The sequence below is a fragment of the Mesitornis unicolor genome, unplaced genomic scaffold (genome assembly GCF_000695765.1).
Source record: "Mesitornis unicolor isolate BGI_N332 unplaced genomic scaffold, ASM69576v1 scaffold30777, whole genome shotgun sequence".
NCBI classification, from domain to species: domain Eukaryota; kingdom Metazoa; phylum Chordata; class Aves; order Mesitornithiformes; family Mesitornithidae; genus Mesitornis; species Mesitornis unicolor.
The window spans coordinates 33,196-53,807 of NW_010196328.1; the positions used below are offsets into that span (position 1 = coordinate 33,196).

The following is a 20,612-nucleotide window of genomic DNA, read 5'->3' on the forward strand; positions in this document are numbered from 1 at the left end:
AAGGTCTTTGTCCCGTTTGAACTGAAAGTTCTGCCACAGATTGAGGAAGTATTTTATTTTCTCCAGAAAAGTTTTCAAGGTTCTTTTATTGTAGAATATATGGAGTCTGAACTTCTTGCCAGCAACCACTGTGTTATAGTTTCTCTTCAGGTCTTGTCTACAGCAGTGATTTTGGTAGATGCTTTCCTTCTGTGAAAGAAAGTACAGTTATCGTCTCTTCTGAAATGCTGATTCCCAGACTCTTCTGAAGATCTGCTTGTCTTTTTAGGATCTTTTTAGAGAAGAAAGACAGTTTAAGTTGGTTATTGTCACAGAAAGGATAGCTGCATCTGCAGCATTCGGTACTTTGGCACTGATTTTTTTTCACTGAAATGGGGCTGAATCCGTCAGTGTTGTGATCAAAAGGGAAACCGTCTCTGGAAACAAACAAACAAACAACTTTGCTTTGAGGCTTGGCTCTGAGGCACTTTTCCATGACAAAAGAGGAGAAAATAGAGTCTAATGAAACAGAAACGGGAATTCTTAAGGAGGTGGACATTAGCAGCTGAGCCTTAGTTTGGTTCAGTAAAGGAAATCTCTACCTTGACCTTGTTTACTAAGTTAAAGGTCATCATAATGATTTCAGATACACATATGATTGGCAGTCCTTGGTACCTCTGTCCTACAAGTCTTTTTTGGAGTCCTTGCTTTCTAAAATACAATTCCACACCATTTTATAAACACTTCCTACATTTTCTACCTTTTAGTAAGTCCAACCTTACTAAAGAGTCCAAGCTCTCTCTGTCTCACATTTAATTTCTTTGCAAGTCTGACAGCACAGATGGGAAGACTTCTGGACAGAAGCTGTAGCTGGCTGTGATAGTAGATTTTCAGAAGATGCGAAGATGATAGCTAGTGAGGTTGGAAAGTGTGCATCCTTGGTTAACTGCACTCAGCTGCTGAGAGAAGACTTGTAAAGCCAGAATTAAATGTGGTTTTTCAGTTTGTTCTTCCTTCCAATCCTTTAATTGCCAAGTTTAAAATGATAGGTTAATGTTTTTACTCAGCAAAATGCAATTTAATGTCTGTATGTTTACAGTCCTACAAGTGGAAAAAGAATATAGCCCCATATACACTAACTATTTTAATTTAAGTTAATTTGGATGGTGAGAATCACTCTGTGAGCTTTCTTGGGCCATCTTTCTCTGTGAGCTTTCAGGTTAATTGATTTCTATGAAGTCCTAGGCCTGAGATGATTTTGTTAGCATTATATTACAAGTATAAATATATGATAAAATTGAGTGAGGAACTTCATTTTCTCATTTGCTTAGTCTCTAGGCTGGCAAGTGACTTGATTTTTTTTTGACATGAGTTTCTTATGTAGAAAGAAAATGATATTGTAGTCAGATATGCAATGTTGTTTATGTTCTTTTACTGTAATGGGTATTTGGACGGCATTCTCAGTAACCACTCTGCATGCTTGTAAAGATTAGTGAGTAATACAGTTCATGGGAAATTTTATGAGCTGAAGTAGATAAGCGTTTGAGATGTTTGTCTTCTGGATGTCTGCTTTAACCTCTAAGTATACAGTGTGCATCACAGCTTCATTATGTTTTCCTTTTTATTCTTATTTTACTTGCTTTTATATCACAGAAAAGAACATTTTCTGTTTCCTTGTATTTATCTTTTTCTCCTGCCAGCCCTCATCTCTATTTCAGTATTGTCCACTTGACATTTTCCAATGCCTTAAACTGCAGAGACATTATTCTTGTTATGTTCTTATGTTATTTACGCTATTTCTGCAGTCAAGAATAAGTTGAGGTTTGTTGACCATTTTTATTACTTAGTTATTCAACTGACAGATAAAAATTCTCCTTCAGAGGCATGTAACGTTTTGTTCTGTGCTCTCTTCTTGATTTTGATTGTTATTTTGCACTTGGTTTTGTTTGTTTGTTTGTTTTTGGTTTTGTTTTGTTTTGTTTTTTTTACCTTAGTCTCTCATGTACAGTACTCTGGAAAGTTCATTTCACAATCCTCTTTTCCCTAGGTTTTTTCCTTTTGCTTCTTAGCCTTTTCCCCCTTTTTGTATCTCTTGCACTAGTTTTTCTTTGTTTTCAAGAAGGGTCATTGGGCTGGTTTCGAGACCTTTCTGGCACTTTGAAAAGTGCTTCTTCTAGACTTTTAGGCTTTGGACTGAAGGAGAGAGAGTAATAAAAGTGGAAGCAGAGATCTGAACTTACTGTGCTTGGAAGCATCTCTCTATAACTGGTGCTACGTAGCTGGCTTAGTATGTTCGCTGTATCACTTGTTAGCCTAATCTGTAACTGTTAAAGTATTTAACTTGTAATATCTGTAGCTTTCTGTTGTTGTTTTTTTTTAATTGCTTTTGATGAGCAACTGTTTTTTACTTGTCAATGTACTATTTACTGCAAATGGTAAACAAAATAGTGGTACATTCAGAGAGTAAATATTGAAATATGTATTTGAGTCAAATCTGTATTGAGCAACTTGGAGTTGAGAGATACACTGATGTGGCAATATTATCATTTTCTCATCACAAATTCTCCTGGGAGATTCCACATTAGATAATGTTATGTTAAAATGAATCCCCCCACCTTCTGTTTATTTTACTCAGGAATGTTTTGTTACTGTGATCATGAAAACATGAGTCAATTTTTTTGATTAAGTTAGTAATACTGCTTGAAGGAGCTGCATAGTCTCTAGATCAGGAAAAGAAGTAAAAGGAAAAAAAGAGGTGAATCATCTTTAACTTAATGAAATACAGACTCAGCACGAAGTTTAAGAGTAAGTATTAATGAAGACATGGAAGTAAAAGAAGATAAAATTGCATGAAGTTACTGTATACTGAAGGTAGATTGTGTCTGACTAATGTGTTAAACTTGCATGTTATGTGTTAACTCATTTTTTAGGTAAAGAGAGTGAAGTAAATCTTTTATTTGTGGGACTCAGTTAAGTGTTTTATAGCATTAGATAAGGATACTGTTTTCATTAGACTGAAGGAGGTGGGGATTTGTATAAGAAATGGAAGGTGGCAAAGAAGAAGAAGAAGAATCAGCAGTATTAAAAGTCAAACTTGGAGGAAGATTAAATGCAGTTCTTCCAGTTTTAGAATCAGCCTTTTTATTTATTTTTGTTAAAGGTGACTGCCCAAAAAGGTAGGAAAGTGTTCATAGGATGTAGAAGGCATCATCACTACACAGGAAGATCAAGATGTGCAGGAAGAGTTAGATGATCATGAGAACTGACACATTAGACATGGGATAAGACTAGACTTTCCAGTGTAAAGTGTAAGATTTATGACCATAGGAACTTGTAGTACTTACTCTGTTGTCACCTGAGGGTTATTCAGTTGGAAATTCCAGGAGTGTTACCTAATATTATTAATTATTTGCAAGATAAACTAAGAACAACTGATGCGATTGAACCAGAGGAGAGGCAAATGTGGTTTATAAGATGTGTTGAGCAAGATATTTCTGGTGAAGATATATCATTACCGCTGTTATACAGAACATTGTTAGCTTTTCATATGCTATTTTGTCTACCATTCTTGACTCTTACATTTAAGAACAGGAGGAAAGGCTGTTAACGATTATCAGGATAGTGGGTTGCCTTTTATACAGAAGACTTCTAAAATACCTTGACTTGTTCCCTTGCAAAACAAAGGCTGAAGGGGAATGGGAAAGCTTTCCTTGGAGGGTAAACATAACAGAAAAGTAGATGAGCTGTAAGTTAAAGGATAGTATTGACACAAAACGAAATGTGAAAGTATAGGCTAGATGAACATCAGATGATTCCCAAGTATCAACTCAGCTTCTAGATCATCCTCCCAGCAGAAGCACTGGAAGCAAGTAAGCTAATTTTGTTTTCTAATAGACCTTAACAGATAAAGAGAACTTACACAGTTGTCTGCAAACATATCTTGACTGCTTAGTGCAGGATTTGCTTACATTCTTTCATTTGAATTAGAGGAGGTTTGGAGTTTCTATGTCCTGAAGTGGGAGGCATCTTTGTTATGTTTTCTCTTTATTAAAAAAAAAATACAGTTGCTTTTTAATCCCTTTCTGTTAATGTTTCTGTCACATGGTTATCCTTTACAGTTCTTACATAGTGAAACATTCTGTTGCTTAGGGGGTTTCTACAACTAGGTCAAAATTGGTTTGATAGACTGATCCTAGCAAATGTTATATAGAGAAAAAATACTGAATAATCCATAATTAATTAAATTAATTTAAAAGTTTAAAAGATTCAGATTATAGTTTAAAACCAGCTTTCAAATGAAGGATAATCTGGAGCAAGTATACATGATTATGTTTTTATAAATCTCGTCTATGTAGCTGAGAGGAGGTCAACATTAGGGAAAGGGAAAACAGTAATAAGCTATATAAATAAATCAGCTCAGTAGAAATTTCAGAAAATTATCTTTCCGTCTAATAATGGATGCATTTGGTTAAAAGTGATACGTAGTGCCTTGTCTTGCTCGCTTTTTATTAAGAATGTTTTTGGAGGATGTGGAGGATATCTAGAAGAGGACAGCCATGCTGATTTGGGGATAATGCACTGCAGTTCTCAAAAGGGGTACTTGGAAAAGAGAGCCTCTTTCTTCCCAGATGGTGTTGCAGACCTGCTGAAAGAACCAGAAGGTGGACTGTGTGAAGACAAAAGTGGCTATACTGGATGTTTCCTTCTTCAAGATGTATAACTCACATCTGTAAGAGATGCACGTGGCTAATGGATTGCTTAGAAAAATAGGGCATGGCCAGGGAACAGCTGCACTAAGCAACTTGCTCCCCTAGAGAAATTTGAAATGTTACAGAGAAAAAGTTATTCACAGCGAATGCTGTTTCCTACTCCTCTGCACAGCCTGTGGCTCTCTGTCCTTCCCTTCACAAAGCTTACAGCGTTTTCCTGGTTGAATAGTGTCAACAGGGCTGCCAGCTTCATTGAGCTGCTACAGACAAGGAGTCAGAGGGAAGAAGTGCAGAGTGGCCCTTTCGGCATGGAGCTGGCACCTGAAGAATGACTTTCCTGTACCATGTTGTGTCTTGTCTTTTAGTGACCCTCATCTTGGCCAAAATGGTTCCTGTTCCTCTTCGCTTTCCCATAGGAAATAGAAATAGGGTAATACTTCCTACAACACTTGTGTAGTGGGGAAGTAATTTTGTTTATTTGTTCTTTTTTACGTAGGTGAAGAGTACATTGGCTGTTAAAATTTAGACAAAACCTCACTGGACTTTTTAACAGTGAGAAGGAGGCTAAAGCTAAATAAACTTCTAAATTTCCATAAGCTGCAGCTTGCACTTTTTTTTTTACCCCTTCTAAGAATAAAGTAACAATATTTATCAGAAACATTTATGCCATTGAGGAATCCAGAGAAATGCGGGAAATGCAGTATGAACACAACGTATGCACTAATACTTTATTTGTCTTTGTGTGTGTGGATTTGATGGCCAAAAAGGAAGAGGCCCCAAGGGCTCCTTAGTATGCAATTAATATTTTGGCTAGAAAAGCAGCAGATTGTTTCAGTATGCTTACATGTTATGACATCATATTCCAGTAAAATTATAATGAACAGAATTTTTGTTTGTCTCTGTGGCAAACCAAAATGAGTTTTCTAATTGTCAACAGACCTTAGTGATTTATTTAATTATAGTGGCGCCCGCTCACACCAACTTAGTTAAAGGTCTGTCAGCATTTCTGTTATGAACCCCTATTTTTAGGGGTTTATAAGTAGTTGTAAATATTTGCTCATTGCTGAAACTTGACATTCAAGGTCACAGTCATAGAGCAAATATCCCTTTTCAGGTTGAATATTCTAAAGTGATACCAGTGGCATTAGCTAAAAGGTAGATTTCTGATGCTGTGAAACCTAGAGGGAATAAGAAGACCTCTTACTTGAGGGATTATGTTAAGAATCTCAGATGTCCAGAAGAGCCAGGTGAAAATTAGCTTCTTTTAATAGGTTGTATGTGACTGGTTGTTAAAGTATTATCTATTATCCTTTGTCACATTTTTTTTCTTCCAAATGAATGTGTCATTTCGCATGTCCTTTTGTTTTCTTCTGGTCTTGTAATCTTCTGTCTTTTGGCTATGTCTGTCAGTTTATGTTCTGAGTGTGCCACCATCACCTGGAAATCTTTTTTACATAAGAATTTTCTCCAGAGAAAAATCCTAGCCTTTGCAGCTGCAATGTAGAATGCAGGGAGATGCATGCTTTCTAAATGTAGGTAGTTTTAAAACTTGCAGAAACCTAATGAGTCCATACATGAAGTATTGCTGTTGGGAATCCTGACAGTTTCAGTTCTGTGGCTGAGCAGAGCGACAGAGAGCTAAGGAGTACAGGACTGATGTTTGCGTTTTCTTGTGAAGGAAAATACTGTCCTGATATTGCATAATAATCAGCAAATTCTGTATAAATGTTCCCAAGATTGTTAATGGTTTCATTCCTTTTTAGTAACTCAAATGTAGTATGTTGGGAAGGTCTGTTAATGATCAGTGGCAGATATGATAACTTTGCATGGGATTGTTCCTTACATGAGTGTGTATCTTCAGGATGCAGAATCGCTCCACATTAAAACTCAGTTTAATCGCTGCACTGTACTTTCTGATTGTGATACTATGATTAGTTCCAAGGCTTTTGTTAATACAGTCTCTGTCCTCACCACTGAAGAGAGCAGGATGTTTTGTTTCTGTTTCACGTGCTCCATGTTGTAGAGAAGCCAATATACTCACAGATTTAGTCAATTTTCTGAGGATTTCAGGTGCTTTTTTGCACTTTCCTGGCAATGTTCATATTATCACTGCTCTGTTAACTCTGCTTGAGGCCAAGCAGACCAAGAAAAGTTTAATCAAAACCATGTAAAAGCCTAATCATTCTGCCAATGCCAAAGAGCTGCATGAGGCTCTAGAGCCACAGGCTGAATATCATTTTTCCATATTATCACATAAATAGCTCCCTAAACACTCTTTAAAAGAAAAGGTGGGGAGGGGGGGGAGGGAAAAGGAGAGAGCCTGTTATGGGATCTGAGTTTATAAAGTGGTTTAAGGTTCATGTGCTTTCCTTCTTTGCATGTAATGGAGAGAAGGGGTCATTGCCCAAGTGTATGGACACAAGTAAGGAAACCCCTACAGAACAGCATCACAAGGGAAGTCCTTATACCTTTTCTGGGAAATCAGTACAATTGCATTCCTATCTGAGGTTGTAGAACACTGACACACTTAGCACAGAGAATGAACAGGAGGAATGAGAGGTCTGTGTACAGCTGCTGCAGGGCTATGTCATCACTGGAATCACAGAGGCATGGTGGTACAGCTCACACAAATGGAAGGCTGCAGTCAGTCCATACAGGGTCTTCATAGAGGGAAGGACAGGCCAAGATGGCAAGGACAGAGGGGTGTCCTTTATGTGAGAAAGTGGTGGGAATGCATGGAGCTCTGCCTGGGGATGAGTGGTGGGACAGCGAATAGTTGATGGGTCAGGACTGGGGGGCATACCAATGCCGGAGATATTGTGATGGGTGTCTCCTACAGACTGAATGATCAAGAAGTAGATGAGGTCTTTTCTTTTTCAGGTGACTGGAAGAAGGTTCATGGCCAGAGACCCTTGTCCTCATGGAGGACTTTAGCCACCCCAGTATATGTTGGAGGAACATCACAGCAGGGCACAAACAATCCAGGAGGTTTCTGGAGTGCCTCAGTGACAACTTTCTGACATAGGCGACTGAGGAACCAGTGAGGAGGGGCCCTCCTGCTGGAGCTTACACTTTCAAACAAAGAAGAACTAGTCAGGGATGTGAAGACTGGGGTCAGTGCAGTGACCATGAGATAGTGGCAGGATCTTGAGAGGAGAGAACAAGGCAAATATCACAGATCACAAACTGTACTTCAGGATAGCAGACTTTGATCTCTTTAGCGACCTGCTTGGAAGAATCCCAGGGAATATGGTCCTGAAAAGAGGAGGAGTCCAGGACACCTTGTCAAGGTTCATCTCCTCCAAGCTCAAGAATGATTTAACCATCCATCACACACGTAGTCAAGCAAATGCAGCAGCAAGCCTGCATGGATGAACGAGGAACTTCTGACTAAACTCAAACAGGGTTGGTGACCCAGGTGACATGACCCAGGGTGAATATAGAGACACTGTGCAAGTGTGCAGGTATGGGGTTAGGAAGACTGAAGTCCATCTGATGTTGAATATGGAAGGGGATATGAAGGGCAGCAAGATGGGCTTCTACAGCAGCAAAAGGAAGATGAGGGACCCATTGTTGAATGGACCAGGGGACCTGATGCAAAGATGTAGAAAATATGGAGGCACTCAAAATGCCTTTGTCTCAATCTTTAATGGTAAGACTGGCATTCAGAAGTCCCTGAGATTAGTGGGCAAGTCTAGAGCAGGTAAGACTTACCCTCAGTGGAGGAGGATCAGATTGGGGAACATTTAAACAGATAAGATAGGTACATGAAGCCTGATGGGATGCACCCATGAGTTCTGAGGGAGCTAAATGATATCATAGTGATGCCATTCTTGATTATCTTTAAACAATTATTATGATTGGGGAGGTTTCCGAGGACTGGAAAAAAACAAATTTCACTCCTATTTTTATGAAGGACAATAAGCAGGATCTGGGAAAATAAGTCAGTCAGCTTTACTTCAATCCTTGAGGAGATGATGGAGGGAATAATCTTGAAAACCGTTTCTGAGCATTTTAAGAATGACAGGTGACTATAAGTAGTCAGCATGGATTTAAGAAGGTAAGATTGTGCCTGACCAATCTGATAGCCTTATACAGTGAGGTTGCTACCTTGGTGGATGAGAGGAGTGGATGTTGTTTATATGGAATTTATTAAGGCTTCTGGCACTGCTTCTTTCAACATCCACATTGACAAACTCATGAAGTATGGCCTAGATAAATGAACAGTGAGACTATTTGAAAACTGACTGAACTGCCAGGCTCAAGGGGTTCTTATCAGTGACACAAAGTGGTCACAGTGCAGCTGTGATCAGTAATGGTGCCAGTGCTTTTTAATACCTTAATTAATGATCTGGATGATGTGGCAGAGTGTAGTCTCAGCAAGTTTGCAGATAATACAAAACTGGGAGGAGTAGCTGATGTATCAGAGGGTTCTTCTACTGTCCAGATGGACCTCAGCAGGCAGGAGAATTGGGTGGACAGTATCTTCTTGAAGTTCAACAAAGGGAAATGCAAATCCCTGCACCTGGGTAGGAGTAACCCCATACATCACTGCACAATGAAGGTCAGCTTGCTGGAAAACAGCTTTTTGGAAAAGGACCTGAGGCTCCTAGTGGACACCAAGTTAAACAGGAGCTAATAATGTGCCCTTGCAACAAACACATCCGTTTAGATGGGTGGTGCATTTAGATGCATGTTGTCAGCAGATTGAGGGAGATCATCCTTCCCCTCTACTCAGCCCTCATGAGGGGCTAGGTCTGGAGTGATGAATCCAGTTCTGGGCTCTTCAGTACAACAGACATGGACATACCAGTGGAAATTTGACAAAAGCCCACTAAGGTGATTAAGGGACTGGAGCACCTCTCATCTGAGGAGTGAGAGAGCTGGGAGTGGTTAGTTGGGAGCAGAGATGGCTCAGAGGGATCTTATCAAAGTGTATAAACTACATGAAGAGGATGAGTTAAGAAGATGGAGCCAGGATCTTTAGTGGTATCCAGTGAAAATGTAGCACAAACTGGAATACAAGAAATTCCATTTAATCATAAGAAAAGAAAAGACTTTTACTGTGCAGGTAGTCAAGCATCAGAGCAGATTACCAGACAGATTGTTGAATCAACCACCCTTGGAAATACTCAAAACCTAATGGGAACGGACACTGAGCAGTCTGCTCTAGCTGTCCTGCTTCGAACAGGGAAGTTGGACAATGAGATCTCCAGAGGTCACTTCCCACCTCAACTATTTTGTGTTTCTGTGGTAAACAGAGGAAAGACTTTGAGAGGAATCACATTAGCGGTGTAGAGGAGCCAGGGCCAGACAGCTTTAAGCTATCTGTGTAAGAAGTGGAGTTCATGGTGACTGTACTGATGAAGCTTTTCATTATTTTTCCCTTGATTTTAATTAAGTGTAACATTTTTCACTTTGGAAATATAGTTTGACCTATGTGCAATGTCAAAGGCCTGCTCCTGATTCTTAGATTTAAATTCTTTCAAGGTATTATTTACATGTATTGCCTGTATATTCCCTAAATTATTTTTAATATTCCCTAAACCAATATTGCAAACCAAATAAAACTAATAAACCAAAGGAAAATGTTGATATAGGAAGCATTTTAGGTAAACTCATTAAGTGAAGGGAAGGGGTGAAATTCTCCCTTTCATTTGAAAAATTACCATTCTTTTTGAAGTAAATCTCAGTCTGAAGCCACTGTACTTTCTTTTTGAAGTTTTTGTCACATTGATAGTGTCTTGTGTTTGTACCTTGTAGAAGCAAAGGGAGGCAGAAGGTGAATGCTGTATGTCAGAAGCAGTAAAGGACATGGTGGAGAGGGATAGAAATTAAGATTCTTGAACTGCTTCTTTGGTTTGACAGCTGCTTTGTTAACAAATGGCACCATGGTGTTAAGGTTGCATTATGCATGTAGGAGCTTTTCTTCCAGAAAGAGTGGTCAAAACACTGGGATGGGTTGCCCAGAAATGTTGTGGAATCTTCAACCTTAGAGATATCCACAGTAGCCTGGGCAATGCCTGGACAAGACAGCGTCAGTTCAGAGCTTGACCCTGCTTTGGGCACTGCATTGGACCAGATAAGCTCCAGGAGCCTTTCCAACGTGAGTTATTCTATAATTTTATGAAAATGTTACGTAAGCAAATGCATTTCTAGGCCTTAATAATTCCCTAGAACTGTGTTAAACTGTAAACAGGAAAGCAAAGTAAATACCCACTTTTTGCATGTTGTAAAGGCAACTTAACTTGTGCCTCCAAGGCCCTATAGCTGGAGGCTTGTTGGAGCCAGTATTATGGTTTTACTCTTTCCATATAAACGTACTTTTAGAATTAGACACAAAGTTCCTGGACAGTGAGGCTGGAGTGCTTGGTCACACTAGTTTGGGTTTGAAGTGTGCTGCTATCTGAAAAACTTTTTATTTTGTTTTACATTTGAAACAAATTTGTTAGAATTATTAATGAAAAATCAGAAAGTCTTCATACAAAAAAAAAATCTCCACTTGTGTCAACAGATGAAAATGGAGAGAGCATGCTTTAATAAGTGTCCTTTAAGAGGAAGAAGGAAAATATAGTACTTTGCTGTGCTTTTGAGCGATTCTCATTTTGTTGTGACAGACCTAGGTTTTGCCCATGCTTTTGTGATCCTGAGCTTTTCTACATTGCCATAAAATGTGTACAAGATATTTGTCATAAGTGAGAAACCATTTCTGATAGGAATATGTTTTTTCCCAGGACTAAATCTCCAATGTGTTAGAAAAGCCTTTGTTTGAGGAAGGAGCACAGGCAGACTAGGCTGCAGAGTGAAGAGTATGAAGCAAATTCCCTCACCTATGTAGACTATAATTAGAGGACTTTTTGGAAATATTCTCTTAAAAGACTATAACTTTAACAATGACTAGATCTAATAATCTGTGCTGAATTGCTTTTCCCAAGTCAGGCTGTGGGGTGTGGGGGGGTAGGGAGCAATATGTCTTTTCTGTAGAAATTGCTTATGTAGACAGGCTTTGTTTTTTTTTGCTTGTGTTTGTAGTTGTCACAGTGCTGTGACAGGACCTCCCAAACCCGAGAACGGCCTTACATCTCTTTCTTCATTTGCAGCTAGTGAGAGGTTTCAGGGTAGGGAGTATGGGTTGGGTTAGCTATTTTTATTACTGAAAATAGCGATGTGGAGTTGATGATATGAATAAAGATACTGCTTTCTTTGAGGAATAACAGCTGTGTTAGTTCATAGGAAAACATTCAATTTTTTGCTTTATCTTTCTTTCCATGTCTTTCAGACATATTCAGAAAAACAAACTCTGCCATTATATTTGGAAATTTTTGTATAGGAACAAAAAAAAAAAAAGAAAAACAATGTGAAACAATGTGGTGGTGATTGCTTCTTTTCTTTCAGTGCCCAGAAAATGTTTGACTATTTCAGTGTTGGAGAGGAGCCTCTCCCTACCCTCTGTTGTGCTTTGGGAGAGAAGTCCTTGTTATCCTCTACAACTATTTCAATACTTCAGCTTTAAAAGAAGGGAGGAAGTACATTGTCCAGATCCCTCACTTTCTGCCATCTGACTTTTTGTGGTCCCCAAGAGCTGAGCTATGCTGGCTTGTTTCAAATGAGAGACTTCACAATCTGCCTTGGTCCCATGGAACAGGAGTTGGCTCCCAGGCATGGCTTCTGCTGGAGATTTCAGTTCTCCTTGGGTTTAATCTTCTCAAGATTAAACCAAGAAGAGTGCAGAGCTGGGCTGTTGGCCTGAGGTGTAGCAGAGCTCGTTGCAGAGCCCTGCAAATATGGGTGAAGAGCTGGCTTGTGCATAGGAGCTGCTGTCAAAGTTACTGATGGCCTTGCTGAGGAACAGCCCATGTATTTGAGTGTTGGGTCTTTCTTTGTGAGAAAAGATAATGTTTTATCCCTAACTACTGCTCTATATTACATAGAATTGATAGTTAAAATTTGTAACCTATATTGCTGTTTTCTTTTCATGACTTCTTTCTAGGTATCACTGCCCAGTGCCTAAAATTTTCTATGTGCAGTTAACTGTTGGCAACAGTGAGTTTTTTGGTGAAGGAAAGACTCGTCAAGCTGCTAGACATAATGCTGCAATGAAGGCCCTTCAGGCTCTCCAGAATGAGCCTATTCCAGAAAAATTACCTCAGGTTTGTGTTTCAGAAAACTGTTCTTAATCTTCATGTTACGATACCAAATCAAACAACTTAATTGCTAGTTTTTCAATGTTTAGTTTAATAGTTTTTTCATATTAGCTTCAGTAATTAGAAAAGTAATACTAACAAACTGTTAGTGCTGTTTTTTCATAACAGCACACTTAACATGGAACTAGACTTAAATAACAAGAATAAGTAGGTGTTTTAAAAATGGGACTGTCAACAGTGATAATGTAAAAAAGTAAAGTAAAATTTTTTTGAGATTATACCAGAAGTGGAAAAAATGTTCATTTAATCAGTGGCTTCATGGTGAATGAATAATTAATCTTAAATGTGTGTTGTGCCATGAATGTGATCTTTACAGTTGAAATGACTTGTCCCCAGTTATCATCTGTCTGATGGTTTTAGGCTTTTAACCACTTAGTACATTTTAAAATAGCTAGCTTTCTCACTGCTGTGTTTGCAAATGATGTCTATTGCTACTTAAAAATGAAAACATTGTGTTATATTTAAAAAGATATTTAACAGAAAAAATGTTCTCAGAATAATCTTTGTAAATTGAAAGGACAAATGTAATAAAACTGCCCAGTGAAGTAAGCCAAAATAAATGCATGAGGAGACAATCTTTTTATTTTGTACACTCTGTCTGATGACGATTGTTGAACTCCTCTGCACAGTACAAAACATTACTAGTATTACCTTCAGTGTCTTGTGTGGTAATTTTGAGCTGCTTTTTAAGAATGGTAATATTTTTCTGTATTTTAAAAAAATCTTTGTTCCTTCTGCCTCACCCTTCATCCACATCCTCCTTTTGATTCAAAGAGAGTTTGACTCACCCTTTTGTTTTGCTGTATTATTTTTCTGGATCAGGAAATTATCTTCAAAATCACTTACTGTAATTAGTACTGATTTATTTTTTTTTAAGGAAAATAAAGAACATGTAAGGTCTTAGGAGGAATCCCCGTTTCCTTTCTCATTGTTAATTCACTTCCTTTTTATTTTGGTTTCCAGACAAAAGTACTGGTTGATAATGAATCCTTAGCATGAACCTGAACGGGAATTTCATATTACTGAAACATATTTTTAGCTCAGCATATTCTTAGTTTTTGAAAATTATATGTTTAACATTCTATTTTACCAAAAGAATCTTTGAATGCAAGATATCCAGCAATCAGAATGGAAGTTAAACCACTAAGTGCATAGGATAGTAAGTAGTAGTCAGAAGTAAGTAATATATATAACTAACATGGATATGTACCTGGTTTATATACTGAGTTTTCATAGCCCATATACATATGTAATGTACCTAGCAAAAGTTATAAAAACTTTAATGAACATTCTTGCATACTTGGGTCTATTTAGTATCTATTTACATCAGAATTCATCAGGGTGCACAGGTTTTGAGAAGATGTAGTCATCGCAGATTGAGTTTCCTAAACTCTTGTAGCATGCTGTAGCGTTGTCTTTCTCATGAGCTAATGAAATAACTTCATTATTCACTTCATCCCTATAACTTAAATATGTAGACTGAATCAAATCCACAGTTAGCTATGAGAAAAATAGGGAAGACAATATTGTAGATTAGCTGAGACATTCACATAGCACTCACAAGACCTGTGGGAGCACTGTGAGATTCTGGTGCAGCAGTTGAAGACCACTTGGGATACTGTAGTACCTCAATAGCAGGTGTCTCTGGGTAGGAGACAAAAATCAAGTCCTCAGTCAGGAATATGTCTGTGACTTATCTGGTCATACTGAGGGTAAATGAGCTGGTTGTGGGCTAGGCATGGAGAAACATCTCTTACTTCCTGGGTTAGAGCTGTAGGTGGCTGGAGAAAGCTGGAAGTGACACTATGCCTTGGTCATGATGGAGCACAAAATGCTGCATTTGCACTCAGTGGAGCTGAGTGTAGCTCTCCAGAGAACTGGAGGTTTGTTGAAGCAGAGTTTAAAGGGTTCATAGTACCAAGGTTCATGCTTCTCCCTGCTGCTGGTCATGTGAAGCGCACACAAGGCTGCTACTCAGTGGTGGGATGTGCCCTCACCGTGGAACATGCTCTAGCTCAGTAAATCTCTGTTTTCTTCAGCAGGCCTAACCTGCTTGGGTCTGCCATGGAAGATGATTGATTCACCATTCCTCAGACGTCATGTGTGGATCAGAGCCAGTATGCATTAAAGGCTTTCTGGCCTCAATTACATGAGCGATTGAACTTTTCTCTCCCAGTCACTGCCACTGGTCTTCCAATGAGTGCATAGAGGGGAGCGAGGACAGACCTGCTGGTACAGATCTAGCCCTGCATCCCATTAGTAACTCAGTGAACTTCACTGGAGGGGGATCCATGGAATATAGCACAGTAAAGACATGGTTTTACCTCTTGACCCTTCACAGCCATATTTGCTTAATGCAGGCTTCTGTATATTATTTCATTTTGAGATACCTTTTTTTTCCTTTTTTTTTTAACTTAGTTAAAAATCCATATTAAACCATTGAGGAGGAATATTGTCATCTAAATTCTTCATTGCACAAATGTGTAGAAGACCATAAAGTGAGCAGAAACAAGAAGCAATCAGTGAACAGGGCAGTGTTACAGGTGAACGTGAACCTGCTTTCATGAAAGAGCTATTGTGTGCCTGCCAGAGCACCTCTGCTGTATTGTAGACATGAGGCTAAGAACAGCCTTACGATTAAAGTGTCAGCTGGGGAATGAGGATCAAATTTAAATCCGAAGTACTTGAGACACTCCTGAACATGTTTTATCTTCCATAGGGAGGTCGTATGACTGACATCTGAAACTTCATTGCTCAGTGCTAAGGTCTAAGTCTTGAAGTCTGTGATCCTCCACTCATAGTTAGGTTTTTTACTGTGTTTGTTGAAAAAATGCACAAGGAGTGAAATTGTAAGGGCAGAAGGGACAATCAGGGATTTCTGGACTGCTGTGTTTGTATTAATCATGAAATTTGAAACAATAATTTCAACATTAGACTCTACATATCTGATTAAGCTAGAGTATAGCCAGAAAACCTAAAAGTTCTTGACTTAAAGGCTTGATGACAGTCCAATGGTCTTTATGTTATTTTGTGTAAATTATGCCAGTGATTGATTATTCCCCATTTCAAAGATAATTTGCAAGCTATTTCTTCTAAATTAGCTTAGCTTCATTTTCTATCTAATTGGTATTTTCTTATCTTTGCTGAATGTAACAAAGATAAAAAAATCTCTTCTCCATATACATTTACAGATTATGCTTAAGTAATTATAAATCTTTTCATAGAACTGATTGTTTCCATAGTGTCTCAGTGTAAAACTGTTTTTTCTAATCAGTTCATTCTTGTGGGTATTTCTTTTTGTTAGCTTTTCAGATTATCAGTGTCCTTTATAAAACACAAACTTAATTGAATACAATATTGAGCAACATTCTCACTAAGGTTTTTTATGGAATAGTAGTACCCCATGCTATGTTTGGTATCCCTAAAATGTTTTTACTTTTAAATATTGCCCTTTGAACTCTGTTCAGTTGATCTTTCTCATCGAACCTAATCAATGCTTTGTCTGTCCTGTAAATAATTACCTACATTCTTGATTTCAGTGGGAATTTACTTTTCATTATAAGAAATAAGCTAGAGGTCCTACAGAATTTCATTCTAACTACCCTTGTTACTGATTTGCACTGCATACTTTTTTTTTTTCAGCAGGTTCTATAAACTTTATACATTTCTGGTTTGTATTTAGCTCCAGATCAATGTCAGGGCTGTAAATTGCTTTTTCAGACTCAAAGTTTTGCAACCATTTTTTGAGACAAAAAGTGCTCCTAGTCTGCATGCTGTATCTGACTGCTGCATTTTTGGTCCTGTATTATCTTAAAGATTAATATATTAAGAGTTAACAAATGGTAGATAGAAGATTGATAAATTTAATCATTAATGTGAAGAACCTAAGGCTTTTTAAATGTTATTTTATAACTTCAGTATCTGGATTTTGTAGTTATGCTGATGGCTGAAGATTTAGATCAGACTTTGTTATGCAAGATGGGAACACTGCAGGAATCCACCTAATTCAGCCCAAGTTTCTTTGAAGTTTACCTCCACTAATAAAAAAATTAGGAGCCTGGCCAAGGTTACATGGTTGTTGACAGATCCCAGTTTGAAACATTCAGGGCTTTGCAGTTTGAAAGAAGCTGAAAGTGAGACCTCTGAGAACTAAGGACAATGTGGCCTGGGGGACAAACACCAAAAGGCAATGGTTGCAAGAAGGCGATAACTCTTTGATTGATCCCCATGCTGGTGGTTGTCGGAGAAAAATAAAACTTATCTAAAGTGCAAAGCAAAGCTGAATTATAGGCAGGATAATGTTTGCATGTGCCTTTTGTTTTATCTTGTAGCTTCTCTGTTTGTTAGGTTCCTATGGATAAATAAATAATGTTCTGTGTTGAGCAAGCTGTTCTCTGTCACTACCTTTTCACACTGGTCATAACTCCCAGAGGGAAGTTGATGGAGGGGTCATTAACCAGCTGGACCTGCTGAGGACACCTGTAACCTGGTGACCTAGTCAAAGTGTGGGTATGATTCACTGAATTTCTTCTGAGAAAAGTACAGTACTCTGTACTTTCCAAGTACAGAAAAGGTCTTCCTTGCTTGGAAGGGGTACCCACTGAGACACTGAGAAACAGGCCAAACAATCTGTTTGATCCCCATGTTTGACACAAGAACGGTGTATCCAGATGATTATTTTCCATGTCATTAGTAAGATTGAAATCCATAGAAGTTATTTTGCCTCCTATCATTAATTTCTACAGTAATATGTATGTGTTCCTTTATTATGAAGCATAAGTTCGTTGTATATTGCTTCATAGTCAGTGAGTGTCTGATAATGGAGTGCCTAGGTGGGTGTACAAACTGATTCACAGCATGACAGGAGAAATCAAAAGTCTTTGAGAAACTGTGGGAGAAGTGTATTATGTTTTCTTGTCTCCTAAAAATTGTAATATGATTATGTTCTTCATTTTCAGAATGGAGAAACAGGAAAAGAGTCAGAAGAAGACAAAGATGCAAACAAGTCTGAGATCAGTGTAGTATTTGAAATTGCTTTGAAGCGAAATATACCTGTCAGCTTTGAGGTATGTGTTATGTATTTACCTGTTTGCTAAGAAGGTATTAAAAATATGCCACTAAACCACAACACAGTTAAAAATATTAATATATTATGCATATGACATTTAAATGCATGCAAATTATAAATTAAAAAAATAGTAATATATCAGAATCTAAGGCACTGATTTTTTTTTTCAAGCATCTTCTGTATAGTGCTCTGGGGTTAGAATCAGTAGCCACACTCAATCTGATTTGTAATAAACTTCAAAACAGTCAGCCAAAGTATTTGCTTTTACTCTAGGTATTCATGCACTACTGAAGTTCCCATTGAGACACTTTGCATCTGATGTGTTGTTTTCAGAAAGCCACAGATATTTTTGTTATCTTCCATGCTGTTTGATTCTTTTATGTGTCTCTCTCCACTTAATCCTTCATGACTTTTTTCTCATTTCATATGGTTTTATCTATGAACTTGCTTCTGACATCTTTGTTTACCTTAAGTAAGAAAGAATCTTTGGAATAGCTCCAGTACTATTGATGAACTAAGAGAATGAGTGATAGTAACAGGAAAATTTTTCAAATGAGAAAGTCCTTACACAAACTGGTTGTAAAAATCTAACATTATTGTGGTAGGAACCACCAGACTTACAAGTTGGAGTTTTCCCCCCTGCTTTTTTTTTTAATGCAGAAAATGCTAATATAAGTGGCTCTAAAGTTTTTTTTCCTGCTTTTTGTTTTACATTTAAACCACTTATATATGAAGGACGTGGGTAGTGCCTATACTGGTGATAGTTATTTTCTCCAGTGCGTTTTCCTTTTGAAGTGTAGGCACATATTTGCATGCCAAAAAGAAAATAATATGCTGTGGCAGGTCTTACAGTGTGCTGTATGCAGTTTACTGATGTGTTTGACCTATATCCATGGATTGGCCAATGTCAAATGAGCTATTTGGACCCTCTTAGAAATCTGAGAGATCTCTCAGAAGGTAGAGGTAAGAGAGCCAAAGATGAAGAATATTGTTTTTGACTAAGGAATTCCTCAGTATAACAAATGGGTATGTGCTTCATATATATGATCTATATAATATGGACTAATTAGAAAGCTAAGAGATGGCAAAACCTTGGGGCTAAAATTGGGGTGTCTGGGAGTGTTGGTGTATCCATGTGCAACTACATGGAAAGAATGTAACTCTTACGTAACGGAAACACATGCCCATGTTTCGAAAAGAAAGTTCATAATTAACGTTTCAATTTTCACACATTGTTTTCTACTGTAAGTATTTAAAAGTATTTGGAATAATTCCATACAAATCAATACACTAAAATACAAGGAGATGAACAGTTAGGGGTCACAGAATAGCTTGGAGGCTGGAAAGAAAAGAGGGATAGTGCTTTGAATGTCTTCTTAACTTCATTCCTGTGTTTCAGCTTATTAAAGGGAGAGCATTTGGTAAGGAGAGAATGAAGGCAGAGATACTTAGTACAGGAAAAGTTTAATGTGTCACTTGCCAAAGAATGTTAACAACATTGAAAAAAGACAGTTTCTTGCTCTCCTGACAGGTTTTGTGTTATTTCCTGCATTTAAATCTAAGTATAGGTGACATTCGTAAATAGAATTTTGATTGAACTTTGTACTGGCTTGTATTTCAATAAAACTGCTAAGCAATTATGAGTAATCCCCAGGATCTGATGTTTCTAATAGGATTTTATTTACAAATGGTTTTGTGTTATTCCAGGCAGGCATCAAAGCTTTCTCTAGCTTTTTTTTTTGTGCAGTAGCTATAAAACTATCTGCCTTTTCTTCATCTGAGGAAGCTTTAGCCAATGTTCCAACAGTGCTGTGTTATGCAACCAAGTAACGGCCATAAAGATATGTAAGGTTCTATGTAAACATGTCCTCAGAATCGCTCAAGGGATAGAAAATAGGCAGAGCATGCAGAAAAACCTGGGTTTCTTCTTTCTGTCCTGTTTCTTGTACTAGTGCTAGTTTAATTTCCTAAGAACTTTAGGGTGAGTTTTAAGGAATTTCTATCTATTAAATTAATAACTTACATAAAACCAGTAATTTCTAGCAAAGAACAAGCTTTACTCAGTACTTCTCACTAGTGCATCTTTAGCTAACCTTTATTCATCAACTTTTAAGTCAAAATGCAATTCCTCTAAAGCATCTGTGGGACTTTCAATGAACAATTTCTAAGGAGGGATACAAAACTGCTTGCTGTAGGAATTGTAACAATAGCTGTAAAACAGTCATTTTGCTTCTTATTCTCTTCTTGACAGTAGGCTAAAATCCTGGGTTTTTTTCTGTTCTTTATTTCCAACTTGTCAGTAAGGAGTTGAATGAACCTAGAAGATGTAATTGAGGTCAAGAGCTTCAGTATTAGAACACAGTGGGGTGTTTCAGATTGTCATTTTATTTTCAGTCCTTTACATTGGAGTGTTCTTTCTTTAGAACAGTAAATTCAATAATATATTTTTTTCATTCTCAGTATCAGGAGTGAGGGGATAGTGTGCCTGAACAGACAAATTTTCTACCCCTCCGTCCCCTGCCATTGTTCTGCTGGGAAAAGGAGATGCAGTTCCTTGTGTCCCAGTCTGATCACAGTGAGGCAGAAATTCTGTAATCTGAACCAAGAACAGACCAAATTGCTGACTCTGAGAGACTCAGCAAGTTCTCAGCA

At 37.9% G+C, this 20,612-nt stretch overlaps 1 protein-coding gene across 3 annotated transcripts in view; it reads left to right on the forward strand.

Moving 5' to 3' along the window:
* Positions 1 to 20,612, forward strand: part of STAU2 (staufen double-stranded RNA binding protein 2) — a 144,764-nt gene that overhangs the window by 19,995 nt on the left and 104,157 nt on the right. For all 3 annotated transcript variants that reach the window (XM_010188438.1, XM_010188440.1, XM_010188439.1), the window contains exons 5-6: positions 12,679 to 12,838; positions 17,851 to 17,958. In XM_010188438.1, the coding sequence (XP_010186740.1) occupies positions 12,679 to 12,838; positions 17,851 to 17,958 (268 nt within the window). The remainder of the gene's footprint in view (positions 1 to 12,678; positions 12,839 to 17,850; positions 17,959 to 20,612) is intronic.